Below are 15473 nucleotides of genomic sequence, written 5' to 3' on the forward strand. Positions count from 1 at the left end.
TTCCTCCATAAAATAACCGTTTTACCCTTAATAAAAAAAATTCTGAAATTTATTTTAGATTGTAGAGCCCGAAATATATTATACTTTTGGAATATGTATGTAATGTAGAAAAGTTTACTTCAAAAATTAAAAAAAAAACTGAATTGAATTAATTAAAATAGAGTTTTCTTTAAATAATTTATGAAATTGTAAAATTTACTCTAAAATAAGATATTATAAATAATAATTCAAATAAGTTAGATACTTCAAAACAATTCAAACACAATTTAGAATAATTCGATAGGTTTCAATTCCCTCCTATCATATTACACTTTAACTCAATTTATCTAAAGTATTACACATTTCAATTTAGCTCTATTTATAACATTATTACAAAAAAATACTATCAGAAGGTTTTGTTAGTTTTTTTTTTTTGTATTTTGATTAAGTTTTTGTAGTGTGTTTTTAGTCTTGCTTAGTATTGTGAAATGGTGTTTCACTTTGCTATATAAGAAAGCTTATGTAAGATTTACAAATGCACCAAAACAAATACTTCTTACTTTTGTTTATTTCTCTCTTCTCTCCTTTATTACCCTTGTTACCAACCGGTTTAAGTATATTTTGAACATTTCACATAAGGTTTGTGCAGGATTTCAAAACAAAGGTGATGAATCTGTCTTCTTCGGCTTCTTTTCCACATCTTGTTCCTTAGTAACGCACTAAATCGACTCCTCCGACCAATTCGACTCCGGCAGGTTCTTTTTCCATTTTTTTCCCAAACTTGTTTCCACTCCGGTATTCTTTTCTCCAATTCTATTTTCTTTTCCACTTCTCCATCCAATTCGAATCTGTCGGGATCCTCCAGCAACCTTCTGCCTCCATTTTTTCCCAATATTGTTTCCTCCCCGCTTCTCTGTTCTTCGCCTCTGTTTTCTCTTCCGTATTGTCAAACTGCTCCTTCACACTTTCTTCTAACTCCGGCTTGTCCAGCGCTGCCGGTATTTGTTTCCGAGATCGTTTCCACTTTGTAAGGTCCTATAAATGAATAAGGAGCCATTGGGCCTTATGTGGGGCAGCCAAGCCCATCAGCCTAAGGCCAGCTTAACCTTAACGTCCTCTTCATTCCGATCGGTAAGTCATTTATCCCCTTCTCCTTCACTGTCCTTGAACCCAGGTAAGGGGAGCTAATTATTTTTCTTTGAATTATTTCTTGAATATGCTTTGTAAATGAATGCATGTTGAATTTTGGATTATTGTACGATTTTGTACGGTACTTTGGATTTGAAGTATATAGGATGGTTTGAATTGAATGGTGTAATCGATTAAGTTTTTGTAGTGTGTTTTTAGTCCCACATTGCTTAGTATTGTGAGATGGTGTTCTTCACTTTGCTATATAAGAAAGCTTATGTAAGGTTTACAAATGCACCAAAACAAATACTTCTTACTGTTGTTTATTTCTCTCTTCTCTCCTTTATTACCCTTGTTCCCAACAGGTTAAGTATATTTTGAACATTTCACACAAGGTTTGTGCAAGATTTCAAAACAAAGGTGATATACTTTTAAAAACTGAAAAAATAGAAGAGGTAACAGTGACATACTCAAAAAGGAAGAAAAACAAAAGTAAACTGCTCCAAATTTCATTTCACTGATATGATAGGAAAACTTTCGTGTTTGTGGTTGAATCTAAAAAAAAAGAAGTGTAAATGTTTATGAATCCGTCTTCTTCAACTTCTTTTCCTCATCTTGTTCCTTAGTAACACACTAAATCGACTCCTCCGACCAATTCGATTCCGGCAGGTTCTTTTTCCATTTTTTTCCCAAACTTGTTTCCACTCCGGTATTCTTTTCTCCAATTCTATTTTCTTTTCCACTTCTCCATCCAAATCCTCCAGCAACATTCTGCCTCCATTTTTTCCCAATATTGTTTCCTCTCCGCTTCTCTGTTCTTCGCCTCTGTTTTCTCTTCCGTACTGTCAAACTGCTCCTTCACACTTTCTTCAAACTCCGGCTTGTCCAGCGCTGCCTGCATTTGTTTCCGAGATCGTTTCTACTCTGTAAGGTCCTATAAATGAATAAGGAGCCATTGGGCCTTATGTGGGGCAGCCAAGCCCATTAGCCTAAGGCCAGCTTAACCTTAGGAAGGGCTTCTCATAGTTCTTTTTCACTTTCTTGAGCTCTTTCCCTTTCTTTCTCTACAACCCTTGCCCTAAAGGTTTTCTCTGACTTCTCTCTAGATTCCCAGCTCCTTAAACCATAGGAATTCGATTTTGGTGCTACCCAAGCGTCCGCGGAGTAGAGGGCTTCATTTCTACCGAACGTCCTCTTCATACCGATCGATAAGTCATTTATCCCCTTCTCCTTCACTATCCTTCAACTCAGGTAAGGGGAGCTAATTATTTTTCTTTGAATTATTTCTTGAATCTGCCTTGTAAATGAATGCATGTTGAATTTTGGACTATTGTACGGTTTTGTACGGTACTTTGGATTTGAAGTATATAGGATGGTTTGAATTGAATGGTGTAATTGATTAAGTTTTTGTAGTGTGTTTTTAGTCCCACATTGCTTAGTATTGTGAAATGATGTTCTTCACTTTGCTATACAAGAAAGCTTATGTAAGGTTTACAAATGCACCAAACGTTTCACACTCCGCTACTCTTTTCTCCGATTCTCTTTTCTTACTGTCAAAATACTCCTCCAACTCCGACGGGTTCCTCCCGACACCTTCTACCTCCATTTTTTCCCAAAATAGTTTCCTCTCTGCTTCTCTTTTCTCCCTTTCTGTTTCCTTTTTCAGACTATCAAACCACTCCTCTAAACTTTCTTTTAACTTCGGCAGGTTACATGCTTCCCGATGCTTCACCAACCTTTCGAATACCTACTTTGCCTCCTTTCTTTCTTTGTCTTCTTCTGCCTTTATAAGAGACTTCAAAATATCACCTACTTTCTCCTGCTCTGCTAGCACTTCATCTCGCCAGGTTTTCTTCCGCTACGACATAATTTCTGATAACTTCTTTGGCTCCGGCTTCTTGGAATAGAAGCGGCGCCATATTTGTCCAAACATTTTTTACTTAAAAGAAATGGTTAGTAAGAGGAGTAAAAACCTTTAACCTTCAGAAACCAAAAAGAATGAGAAATGAAATACCTGCCAGATGAACGATGATTGAATCTCACCTTTTTCATTTCTTGCTCGCCCCTCCCACGTTCTTTTCTTTTCTGCCTTAAAAAGGCGTTTGGGTGCCGATACGTGTTATATATATATATATATATATATATATATATATATATATATATATTAAAAGACTGCTACACAAACATATCAAAAAAGGTTTAATACCTATTTTGGTCCCTCGGTTTGTAGGGTCTGTTCAAAGTTGTCCTCCTTTTTTTCAAAAGTTCAGTATCATCCTATATTTTGCAAAAAAGGTTCACGTTAGTCCTTTTCGCTTACAACGTTAAAATGGCTAACGGCAAACTTGCTCCGCTGGCAAAAACTTGATGACTTGTACAATTATTGTTGACGTGGCATATTGGGGTCATTTGAGGCCAATGAGAAGATGTCACGTGACATATCCTTTCCATCCAAAGTTAGGGTTTCACAATTGCAAAATGGGCAAGGCTTTCTCTGCGTCGTCATTTGAGGGTTGTTCTCCTTGAGAAAGGAACAGAGGTTGTGCAGTACAATTCGGCGATGACTTTGATGGAGATTACAGTTGTGGCAGAGAAAGATCCAAAATTGAGGAAATCGGTGTTCAAACCCAACTCTCCTGCTTGCAAAGCCGTGGTTGATCAAGTGGTCAAGATAATCGAGAAAGCGGATTCAAATTCAATCCTTCTGATTCCGTGCATCAAGACGATTGGAAATTTGGCGAGAACGTTCAAGGCCACTAAGACAAGGCTGATTGAGCCCTTGGTGAGGCTTTTGGATGAAAGGGAAGCGGAGGTAACAAAAGAGGCGTCGATTGCACTGGCGCAATTCGCCTGCACCGAGAATTACCTGCACGTGGATCACGCCAAGGCCACTATACCTGCACGAGGATTTCTAGTTGGACTATTTTTAGGATTCTATGATTCAAAATCTTCCCCTCCTTGATTATTTCTATCCCAAAAACCAGATTGCCTGCATCCCCTAGTGGTTGTTGTTTTTCAAGATTAACATTAGTTGCCTGATGCACTGAATATGGAGAAATTGTTCTACTTGAGAGATGCCCCGAAGGTGAAACCACAGCTACTAGATGTTGCTTTAGTGTAGTAGTGCTAGTCATGGGAATTTGAGTTAGTAAGTTGGTAGTTGTCACTGTAGCATGATTCTGGATAATTCTATCAGATGTTACACTTTGTCGTGAAAAGGGTTTTTTTTATGCTTCTAAGCTTCATCCATTCTGAAAAGTTAATAAAATGGGAGCACATTACTTAATGCAGTAACCAATACTTTACCAGCGAGGCTAAAATCTTGATTCAACTGGTCTATTTTGGGGAAGAGATGGTTCAAATTCCGACACTAGTTCTTCTATCCTAAATTGCAGGGAGAAGTGTGATAAAACTTTTAGTTTTGAGCATGGCAGTTCTTTATTGGCTGAGCTTACCAACTAATTGGACATGTCATTTAATTTTGGCCAGGGAAGCAACTCTACCGTTAATTTTTTAACGCCGTAAGCAAAAAGGACTAATGTGCACCGTTTTTGCGAAATGTAGGATGTTAGTGGACTTTTGAAAAAAAGGAGGACAACTTTGAACAGACCGTACAAACCGAGAGACCAAAATAGGTATTAAACCTTATAATTTCTTGAGTTTAGAGTTAGTTCGCACTTTATTCCTCTAATTTAAAATTGGTCCTTTTAATTTTTATAATTTGAAAATTGTTTGTGAGCTTTTCTATCATAAGTATAATCTAAAAAAGTTTGATTCTATGATTAACAATTACAGTATGATTTTATGATAACTTATGTTGATTATACTTTTTTATCATTAAATATCCTATTGTGCATTTATTTTCCTTGTGAAGCTTTCATGTAAATACCATAAATTATTGGTCATGTTCATATGTATTTGTTATGTTTGGAAGCACTTAAAGGATGACAGTTGAACCTTTTCTTAATGGCCTTTGAGATTTGTAATGTCATCATCATAGATTGGAAGTAATATTCCTGTCATCAATGTGAGGGGAATTTGTTTCCACTGAAGTTCCTAGATGTTAAAGTGTCTTCTTCCAATGCTAAATTTATTTGCAGAGAATTAATGTATAGTATCTAAGATGAACCGTCTCACTTTCATGCATTCTGCAATTTTATGCATAGAAACATAAGCTTTATACATGTTGGTAGTGTCCATGCTTAATGGGGGAAGAGTCAACATCCTTTCTTAAAATAATTAGCATTTGTAGAAAGGGCTGTTAGTTTAAAATTGATCACTTCTCTATAAATCATTTTGCATGGTTACTCTGACAAAGCAATTGTTACAATGGTGGATTTAATTTGAAATATGGTCGATAAGTGCTTGTCCCAACTTAGTTTTGTTTGATTAATTTTATGAGTTTAACACTTTTTTAATACATTATATTGTTAAATTTATTAAAAATTATAAAATCAAGAAGGAGGCGTATATGTGTGTATATATAGTTTAATGATAGTGTATACATAGTTTTGAATCATATATATATATATATATATATATATATATATATATATATATATATATAATAATTTTTCAACTTTTGGATTAGAATGCTTTTACCAGGCTCATGCTTTTAACTGTTAAAATCTGAAATGATTTTTGATAAATTTTATTGATGAGTAAAAAAAATCATTAATAAATATTTGTCAATAATTATTGTAAATATGTAATTATTAGTAAAAAAATTTAATAATATTATAACTTCGTTTTTTTATAAACATATTTTTTTAGATTTTACGAGAATTTGGTTCTAATTTTATCGATAAATTTATTAACAAATATTAAAAAATTAAGATACTAATGAATTTTTAAAAACTCAGTTACCGATAATTTAAAAAAAAAATCATACCAATGAATTTATTCATACATTTTACCACAAGGAAAATGATACTCGAACAACCAAATTTGACAACATTTCGACACAGCACACGTGTCAGCGTTTGAGAGGGCCACGTTTTAAATGAAAAAAGCTGCTGCAATCTGAGAAAATCTGATCAAACCTGCTTCAAATGTGACGTGGCGAGGACGGGCACGGGAAGTTTAGGGTGTGCGTTTCAAATTTGAATTTTAGTTTATCACTTTGTAGAGAGAGAAGCGGCGCGAACAACCAAAACGTTTGGAGAAAAGGGTGCACGAACGACAGAGAGAGAAGCGGCGCGAAGACGAGAGAGTTGGAGAAAAGGGTGCACGAGCGAGAGAGAGAACGAGTCCTAGCCGGATACCGTTCTGCCAGCCAAGCGTTCGACCGTGCGTCCTCGCAGATTGAACGTTCGGATGTTTATTCTCAAACTGAACGTTTGGTCTCATAGTGTTACCGTTCGACATAGGCGGTGCTGTCTTTTAAAATGGTCTGAGGACGCTCCTCCTCATCTACCGCTCGTCCGGCGTTCGGTTTTGAACGATCGGCCAAACAGTAAGTTTTGATTACGATCGTTCCGCTCGTCCTGTTCGTTCCTCCTCATCTACCGCTCGTCCTTCTCTTCAGCCGTTCGTCCTTTGCCTTATTCGACCGTTCGTCCATTCAACCGCTAGGACGTTCGGCTATTCTCAGTTCAAACGTTTGACCGTTCGTCCCCGCAGCTTTACCGTTCGGTCATAGTGTTTTGATGAACGTTCGGTCTCCATGATATTTGTCTTCAGCGTTCGTACTATTTGTGCTTATTTTCTCCAGCGTTCGGTTTTGAACGTTCGGCCTATTGTGGTGTTCAGCAAATAGCGTTCGGTCATTTTCTTATGTTAGTTGAACGTTCGGTCTTGATGGGTTTATTCTCCATTGAACGTTCGGTCTTGTTACGTTTTTTCGTGTCCATAGTGAACGGCCGTTCTAGATGTTTTCTAGTACTCGTCATAGGCGTTTGGTGTTTTCGAGGCGTTCGTCCAACAGTGGGGCGTGCGTCTTTTATTTCGTTACACTTTATTTGTTTTAATAAAAAATATATAATAATAAAAATAATAAAAATATATAAAAATAGAAATAATAAAAAAAATAAATAAATAAACAAAAAAAATCTGGAATCAGGAATATGTCTCCGAATTCCTGGAAAGTTGTCGAAAAAAAAAAGGAAAAGAAGAGAAGACAAAACAGATCAGGGAATGTGTTTCAGTGTTGGGAACTCCTAGAAAGCAGTGAGGAGTTGGTTTCTCTTCAAAAGGGTTTTAAACTGCCCGTGCCCGTCCTCGCCACGTCACATTTGAAGCAGATTTGATCAGATTTCCTCAGATTGCAGCAGCTTTTTTCATTTAAAACGTGGCCCTCTCAAACGCTGACACGTGTGCTGTGTCGAAATGTTGTCAAATTTGGTTGTTCGAGTATCATTTTCCTTACCACAATATATGATCAAAGATAAAAGCAAAAACTCTAATTAAAATATTGATTGATAATAAAAATTATGAATTGTTGAAAAATTGTTCTGACAAATTTTCTCTAGAAATTTGTTAAATATTTTCATCAGTAATTTAATTTATTGATAAATTTTGTTTCTGTCTAAAAAACTTCATCAGTTAGAATAATAATTTCTTATAATATTGCCTTGTAATATAGTTTACCGTATCAAGTTAAATATAGAAGTTTTTATTTATTTTTTTTAAATGGACAATGTCCATAATTACAAGTTTTATTATTTTATAGTCATTCCATACATTTAAAAAATAATCAAATGTAAATTTAGTTTAGATATTGAAATTATTTTATCTGTATTTTAGTAACTTGTAGAAAAAAAGTCAAGACTACTAGAAGACATGAACTTATTATCTTTTTCATTCATTCTCCTTTCAAATTATCAAATATTGAGAATCAGATAAACAAACTTAAAAGTGATTTATATATATTAATTTTCTAAGCAATTTGTGCATGAAACAAAATAAAACCCATTTATAAATAAATAATCAAAATAAAAACAGTTAATCTTTATCTGAACGTGTGATTTTTTTTTTCACTATACCTTTATAAAAATATTTTATCATTAATCATACAACTTTTTATGAAATTTAATCTCAATGTTTATTTTTTTTAACTTTTAATCCAATCTATACTTTTATTCTCATCACCTTCTAAACGAGATATTAAAAAACTCCTCAAATAATTTATAGTAATATATTTGAGGATATACATAATTTTAAATCACATAATCTTATTAGTAAACAATTATTACTTAATATATTATAAAATAATTTAATAAAATATATTACTTAATATTTTAAATTATTTTAAAATATTAAAACGAAAGTAATATGTGTGATTTTACTTCTTAATTATGAGAAAAGTTGTAAAAAATATTACGGGTCGTTACGTATTACTGAGTTCAAGAGGGTGACATTCAATGAACTATATTTTTTGTTCAGTCTCATGGTATCTTTTCTTCACCTTCGTGGGGTGTTAGAAAAGTAAAAGAAAAAACTACATATTATGATTTTAAGATTATGAATTCAGGAAAATGTTACAATCTCAAATACGTTTTTTCAGAGCTGTCAAAGGTGAACTAATCCGGTCCACCACAAATTCAGGACGGGTTAAATTTTAAAAAATTATATTTTTTTATATGGGTCAGATTTCAATCCGGATCATTTAAACCCAATTCATGTGGGTTGAACCCATGGTGGGCCGGGCTGGTCCACCAACCCACCTACTTAATTTTATTTTGTTAAAATTTAATTTTAATTTTATAAAAAAATATTTATTATTTCTTTTGCTTGAAAAAATATTTAAATTTCCTATTTTTAAAATTAATTAAACACTCATATTGGGAGTGAAATTTGGGAGTAAAATTTGTTTAGATTTGAATGATAGAATGTTTGTAATTTTTTTATTTAAAAAAATTGTAATTAAGTGAGTCATTGAGCCAACCCGTTTACCCACCAACTCGTGGTGGGTCAGGTCGGATTCGAATTTTTCTGACTCGCTAATAAATGAGCTAGGTTGGGTTGGTTCACTAAATGACCAACCCGTAGTGGACCGAGCCGGATAGGGTTGGGTGGCCCGTTTTGACAGTTCTAAGTTTTTGGGTTTAAATACACATCTTGGATTGTCTAGTTTAAAAATAGGTTTAATAGCTTATTTTGTCCCCAGTTGGTGAGTTGTGTCAATTAAGTCCCTCCTTTTAAAAAAGTGTCAAATGTCAGGCCTATATTCAGATCCTTTTCTTTTGTCTTTGGATTATGTTCAGAAACATGATGAGCACTTTTTTAACAATATTCATTGCATAGAAGAGTGAAACGTTTTTATGTGTATCTACTTTATCCTTTAGTTGATACAACATTCAATTATATTAATAATTATTTTTATAATAAATTAGATCTTTATATACTTTATTATTAACTCTGATAACAAATATATCATAAAAAAACAAAATTAAAATTTAAATATAATTTTATTTTTATTTCTTTAAGTTACTTAAATTTGATTATGGTAATTATAATTTTTTTAGATAAATAATCGATTTAGTACCATCAACATTAATATATTTTATTTTTAATGTAATAAATAATTATAATTAAAGTTTCAGTAGAAAATTTTATTTTTATTAATTTTTTTGAATTCTATTGATCTAATTGAATTGTTACATATATTATTAAAGCCAAAAAAATATATATTTATTAAAGGTAAAATTAGTATTAATATATAATTAATTTTTAAAATATATTTTTTATTTTATAAATTTAAAATAATTAGTGATTGTTTCAAAATTAACTAATTATTAATATGTTAATAATGATTATTTTTTAATAAACTCACTTACTAAATGCATGCTTAATTATATTGATCATAAAATTTAAACAAAAACAATAAAATTATTAAAAATTAAATTTTTAATTTTTAATTTTAGAGTAATTAAGAAATAAATACCTTTTAAAAAAAATTATAAACTCACTTATTTTAAAGGAATTAAAAATATATATTTAGATTTATTTTTAATCAATTTTTCAAAAATTTTCTTTTAATTAGCAAGACTTTCAATTTCTTTTAATTATAATGTAATATAATTAAAAAAAAGAGTGTAAATATATAAAAAAAAGGCACTATAAAAATAATAACTAAATAAAATTATTTTCTTAAAGAGAGTGATACTTATAAAGAAACCTAAGGGTATTCCATTTGGTAGTAAATATTGTATAATGGGTAGAAGAGAGAAGAAGAATAGTAGAAGAGAGAAAAAAAGTTGTTGGGTTGCACAGAAAAAACAGAAAAAATAGAAAAAGTAGAAGAGAGAGAAAAATAATTAACGCCGTTTGTACGGATTTAACGGAAAAGATTTCATTGATGTAAAAAAATAGAAGAGAGAGAAAAATAATTAACGCCGTTTGTACGGATTTAACGGAAGGGATTTCGATGTAAATTTTATTAAGTAAGGACGTAATTGACTCATTCTTTAAAAGATGAACTAATTTGACATTTTCAAGCGAAACTTGGGACAAAATAGGGTATTAAGCTTTAAAAATATATTTTGGATTGAACTATAGTACATTTTCAGATTACATAATTTAAAAACATGTTACAAATTACACGATTCTGAACTTATATCTGTATTACATAATTTGAAAGTACATTTTACATTATAAAACTAAAAAATGCAATTTTAGATTATGTAATTCAAAAACATATTCTAAATTATACAATCTATAATACATTTAGAAATTATACAATTTACAATATATTTTCAATTTAAAAAATACATTCCAAATTAGAATAAATTTTTGAATGATTTGGACTTTCTCCACACTTACGGAACCGCAGGAAGAAAGTGTCTTTTGAATTTTTTTTTTCTGGGCTTGCATTTGGTTCAATGGGCTTCCATTTGAATCAAATCCACTTAGAAGGCCAGAGGTGTCAAAAAGTCAAAAGTGGGTTCACCCAATTTCTTATGTACACTCATTTTTATTAATTTTTTTGCATAATTTTTTAAGTTTAGCATATGTACAGTCTCATTTTTCCAGTATAGTAAACAAAAAAAATTATTTCAAAAATATATTTTTTATCATCTTAAAACTGTATTTTATCACATTGAAATGTTTAATTAAACAAAATATCATCCTAATATTGTTTGTTTATTTACTTACTTAACATACAAATAATTTAAGGTAATAGACTAAAAGTAATCAATTGCAAATTTTGAAGTTGGGTTTAAAAATGGAAACTCGATTTGAAAAATCTAATATAATTGTGTTATATTTCTTATTTGTTTGTTATTTTAAAATTTTTAAAATAGTTTTAGGCTAGGGTTGAAATAAAATTATATTAGATGAAAATGTGTATGTATGACTTACCTTACTATTTATTAACAATGTTGACAATGTATTTTAAATGATAAGTTATTAGTACTAAAAAAAATGAAATATATTTTTTTTGTTACTTTTTACATGTACTTAAGTAGTTTTGTTAATGAAATTAGGTTGTGATGTAGATGGGTGTTACTCCCTCCACCACCACACCATGCTTCCTTCACCTCTCCAAATTCTTTTAATTCCAATTTTATCCTTTTTTTTAGTTAAAACCTTTTTACTTTTACTGTTTAAGATTTTTTAATTAATTTGAAAACTCTATTTCTCCTCAATTTTGCTCTTCTGCACCCCACCCATCTCTCACATGTATCTCTCTTCCCCATTTTCTTCTCACTTTCTCTCATTTCTTCTTCCTTTCCTTTCCTTTTCCTTCATTTGTCTCTTCGCCATTTTCCTTTTGGGTTTCATTGCTTCCATTGTTATTGCTTCCATTGTTGTTGATCTTTAGTATGGAGGAGCGTAGACAAGCATCGAGGAACGTGATCCAGATTTTGTTCGGTTTGTTTTCCTCTCCATTCAGGTTGATTTTCTTCACTAGTTTTCTTCAGCATTATTTTTTAGCCTTGTTTGATAGTTTAATTTATGGTGTATTATTATTTTTTGGCTTTGGATCTATGTTGTTTTGTTGTTGCTTATGCACTATCTTTCTGGTGGTTGTATTGTTGAACAGAACCCGCGAAGACCAAACGGATATAGGCCAAAACAGATGTGGGATATCCATTTGGCCTTAAACGGATGTCTGACATGCGTCTGTTGCGAAAGGCAATTAGCAGTGCAGACGCAACTCTGGAACAATCGGTTGCACCAAACATGTTATTTATTGCAAAGCGCAAGATTGCTATCAAGGACGTGTTTTACTTCTCAGCTAAACTCCCTAAAGGGGTTCCATTCTTAATTGAACTTATCACAGTGATTGGAAACCCTGGCATCAAATGTGCAATCAAGTCTCCAAGCCCTGAAATGTCAGCACTTTTCTTCGAAGCCATTGAGACTCTTCTCATGGGTTAATGGGTTTTAAATTTTGCCTTTTCTTTTAGTTTTGTTTATATATTGTATTTTTCTAGCATATTTGATATACAGGTGTGATATATCTTATCTAGAAAGAAAAATTTCACTGACTCTTTTTGTTGTCCTGATTGTATTTCACTATTGCCATTTTTGCCGTAATTAGCACCAATGATGCAGTTGGGCTCTTTGGACTACTTTTATTCTTCAACAATTTGTAGTATTGCGTTTTTCGTAAAGCGATTAAATTTATGATGCTTTTAACTTTCTTCTAGCGATTTTCATTTTTACATTTTCATTGGAGTTACGAGCAATAAACAGCGAATGGACAATGGTGGATGTGGAAAATCAAAGCAATGTTGGAAAATTCACTTCCAGCAATTAAGCCATATTTATTATAGAGACTGATTATAGTTTTGCATAACAGTTCTACTAGTAATCTCTACCATTTTGTGCATTCTATGTTTGAATTACTAAGGATTATGTTATTCAACTACAAATTATAGTTTCATATTATTTACATTGAATTGTATTAAAATTAATAATAATATGATCAAATGATTCATATTTTAGTATATTCTTAACATATATTACCTATGTATTGTTTTTATTCATATAAATGAGACATTAAATAACATTAGGTTGATATAAATTTTGAGTGAAAAATGTTTTTCTATTGGCCTATATTAGTTCATCAATATTGTTTATTGAAAGAATTATTAGCATTATTTTTTTTATGTGCTAAGTAATTTTATTTAATTTTGAGCAATTCGTTAAATAATTGCATAAGAGATTTGATTACCCAACTAAATTGAGTCACATGGTCAAACATAAAAATTACACGAACTTGCTAAAACTATTTTATCTAAAACTATTCTAAGTTGATTTTCTTAGAAAAACACAGATAAATTTTTTCCTTTTAATATTTAAAAAAGTATTCTTTTTCCCTCTACTTTTAAGAGGGATAAGATTTTAATTGCCTACCTACCATCAATATTCCTTCTATATGCTTCATAATGCACCTGAATTGAGAAACTTTATCTAAATCCTATATACAGAATAATGGCCTAAAATGATTCCTAAAATCATGCTAATTTGATTCTCTTGATTGGCTTTGATTTGTTGGACAAATCCCGCATGATTGGATGCACATCTTCACAATTATTACTGATATCAATATATTTTATATTTATGACTGATATCAGTATTGAATTGCAGATGCCTCATTACCCCCCTTAAGTGGGTGTATGAAGATCATGAATACCCAACTTGCCAAGGAAAAAATGAAATTGAGCACGTCCAAGAGCTTTGGTGAGAATGTCAACTAACTGTACTCGAGTAGAAACATAGGAGGGTTGAATGATACCCGCAAGAATGTCATTGCGAACAAAGTGACAATCAACTTCTATATGTTTAGTCCGTTCATGAAAGACCGGGTTCTTGGCGATGTGAAACGCAGCTTGGCTATCACAAAGGAACTGCATAGGTTGCGAATGAGATATCCCAAAACAATGTAAAATGCATTTTAACCATTTGAGTTCACACGTAGTAGTGGCCATGGACCTGTACTCAGCCTCTGTAGAAGAGCGAGAGACTGTGTGTTGCTTCTTGGTTTTCCAAGAAACCGGGGAATGACCAAGAAAACAATCCATCCAGTGAGAGAACGTCTAGTTAGAGGGCATGTAGCCCAATCAGAATCACACCATCCAGAGAGAATTAGATTGTTGTCTTTGCGTAGCAAAATCCCTTGGCCTGGATTTCCTTTCAGATATCGAACGACATGCAAAGCAGCATTCCAATGATCCTGTTTCGGTTGTTGTAGAAACTAGGAAAGCATATGAACACAGTATGATAACTCTGGTCTCGTAAAACATAAATAGATGAGATGTCCAACTAGACGCCGATAACGATCGGGATGAGAGAACACTGGTCCATCAGCAAGAGCCAAATGATGATTCTGTTCTAAAGGTGTCGCAGCAGGTTTTGCCCCAAGCAGACCAGTTTCATGGATAACATCTAACACATATTTTCGCTGACAGAGATAAATGCCGGTACTAGAGCGAGCAACCTCAACCCCAAGAAAGTATTTAAGAGGGCCCAAATCTTTCATGTGAAAACAAGCATGTAGATATGCCTTGAAGTGACCAATTGCAGCATGATCATCCCCAGCCACAATTAGATCATCCACATAAACTAAAACAACTAGATGGATCCTGTGTTTGGTCAACACAAAGAGGGAATAATCACATAGAGATTGGACAAATCCGTAAGCCTTGAGTGCATGACAAAGTTTAGCAAACAAACAACGAGGCGCCAGTTTAAGTCCATAGAGAGACTTTCTGAGTTTACAAACCATACCTGGTTGAGAAACAATGAAACCGGGTGGTAGCTTCATGAATACTTCTTCTTGTAAATCATCATGTAAAAAAGCATTATGCACGTACATTTGGTGCAATTCCCAGTTTTTGGCGGCCGCTACAGCTAGGATAATGCATACAGTTGCCATTTTAGCCACCGGGGCAAAAGTTTCCATATAATCAATTCCTTGAACTTGATGGTTTCCAAGAATGACTAATCGTGCCTTGAACCTTTCGATCGTTCCATCAGATTTTCTTTTGATCTTGTAAACCCATTTGGATCCAAGAGCTTTTTTTTAGTAAGTAGCGGCATCAGCGTCCAAGTTTGGTTGTCCTCCAATGCATGAATCTCATTTTGCATTGCTTTATGCCATCGAGGATCTTTCATTGCTTCCTTGAAAGTCACAGGTTCAGTTTCCTGTGAAAGAGCTGCAAGGAACGCACGATGTGCCAAAGAGAAGTTATGACAATTCACATATTGTGTGATGGGATAAGGAGTACCTGAGGATGAAGACGGTGAAGGCAAACGAGCAGATGGGCTTAACACGTGAATTGTGTTGGTGACGTAGTCCCGTAAACAGAAGGAAGTCTTTTTGAGTCTGCACCCTCGACCCAATTGTTCATCCCCTGGAGCAGAAATATCTTGTGACTGGCTTAATAAAGGAACCATTTGCGTTTCATGATCCA

General features: G+C 32.8%; 1 protein-coding gene across 1 annotated transcript; it reads left to right on the forward strand.

The window, feature by feature from the left end:
- The first annotated feature begins 3667 nt into the window (after nucleotides 1-3667).
- LOC148205566 (uncharacterized) lies at nucleotides 3668-4069 on the forward strand. The gene has a single exon (XM_088104798.1). The coding sequence runs from the start codon at nucleotides 3668-3670 to the stop codon at nucleotides 4067-4069; it is 402 nt and encodes a 133-aa protein (XP_087960924.1).
- Nucleotides 4070-15473: the final 11404 nt, after the last annotated feature.

This window comes from Vigna umbellata, chromosome 1 (assembly GCF_029865625.1).
Source record: "Vigna umbellata cultivar VRB3 chromosome 1, Vumbellata_1.0, whole genome shotgun sequence".
NCBI lineage: Eukaryota > Viridiplantae > Streptophyta > Magnoliopsida > Fabales > Fabaceae > Vigna > Vigna umbellata.

Coding starts and splice junctions, on each gene's coding strand:
- LOC148205566 (XM_088104798.1), top strand. CDS start 3,668: ATGACTTTGATGGAGATTACAGTTGTGGCAGAGAAAGATCCAAAATTG.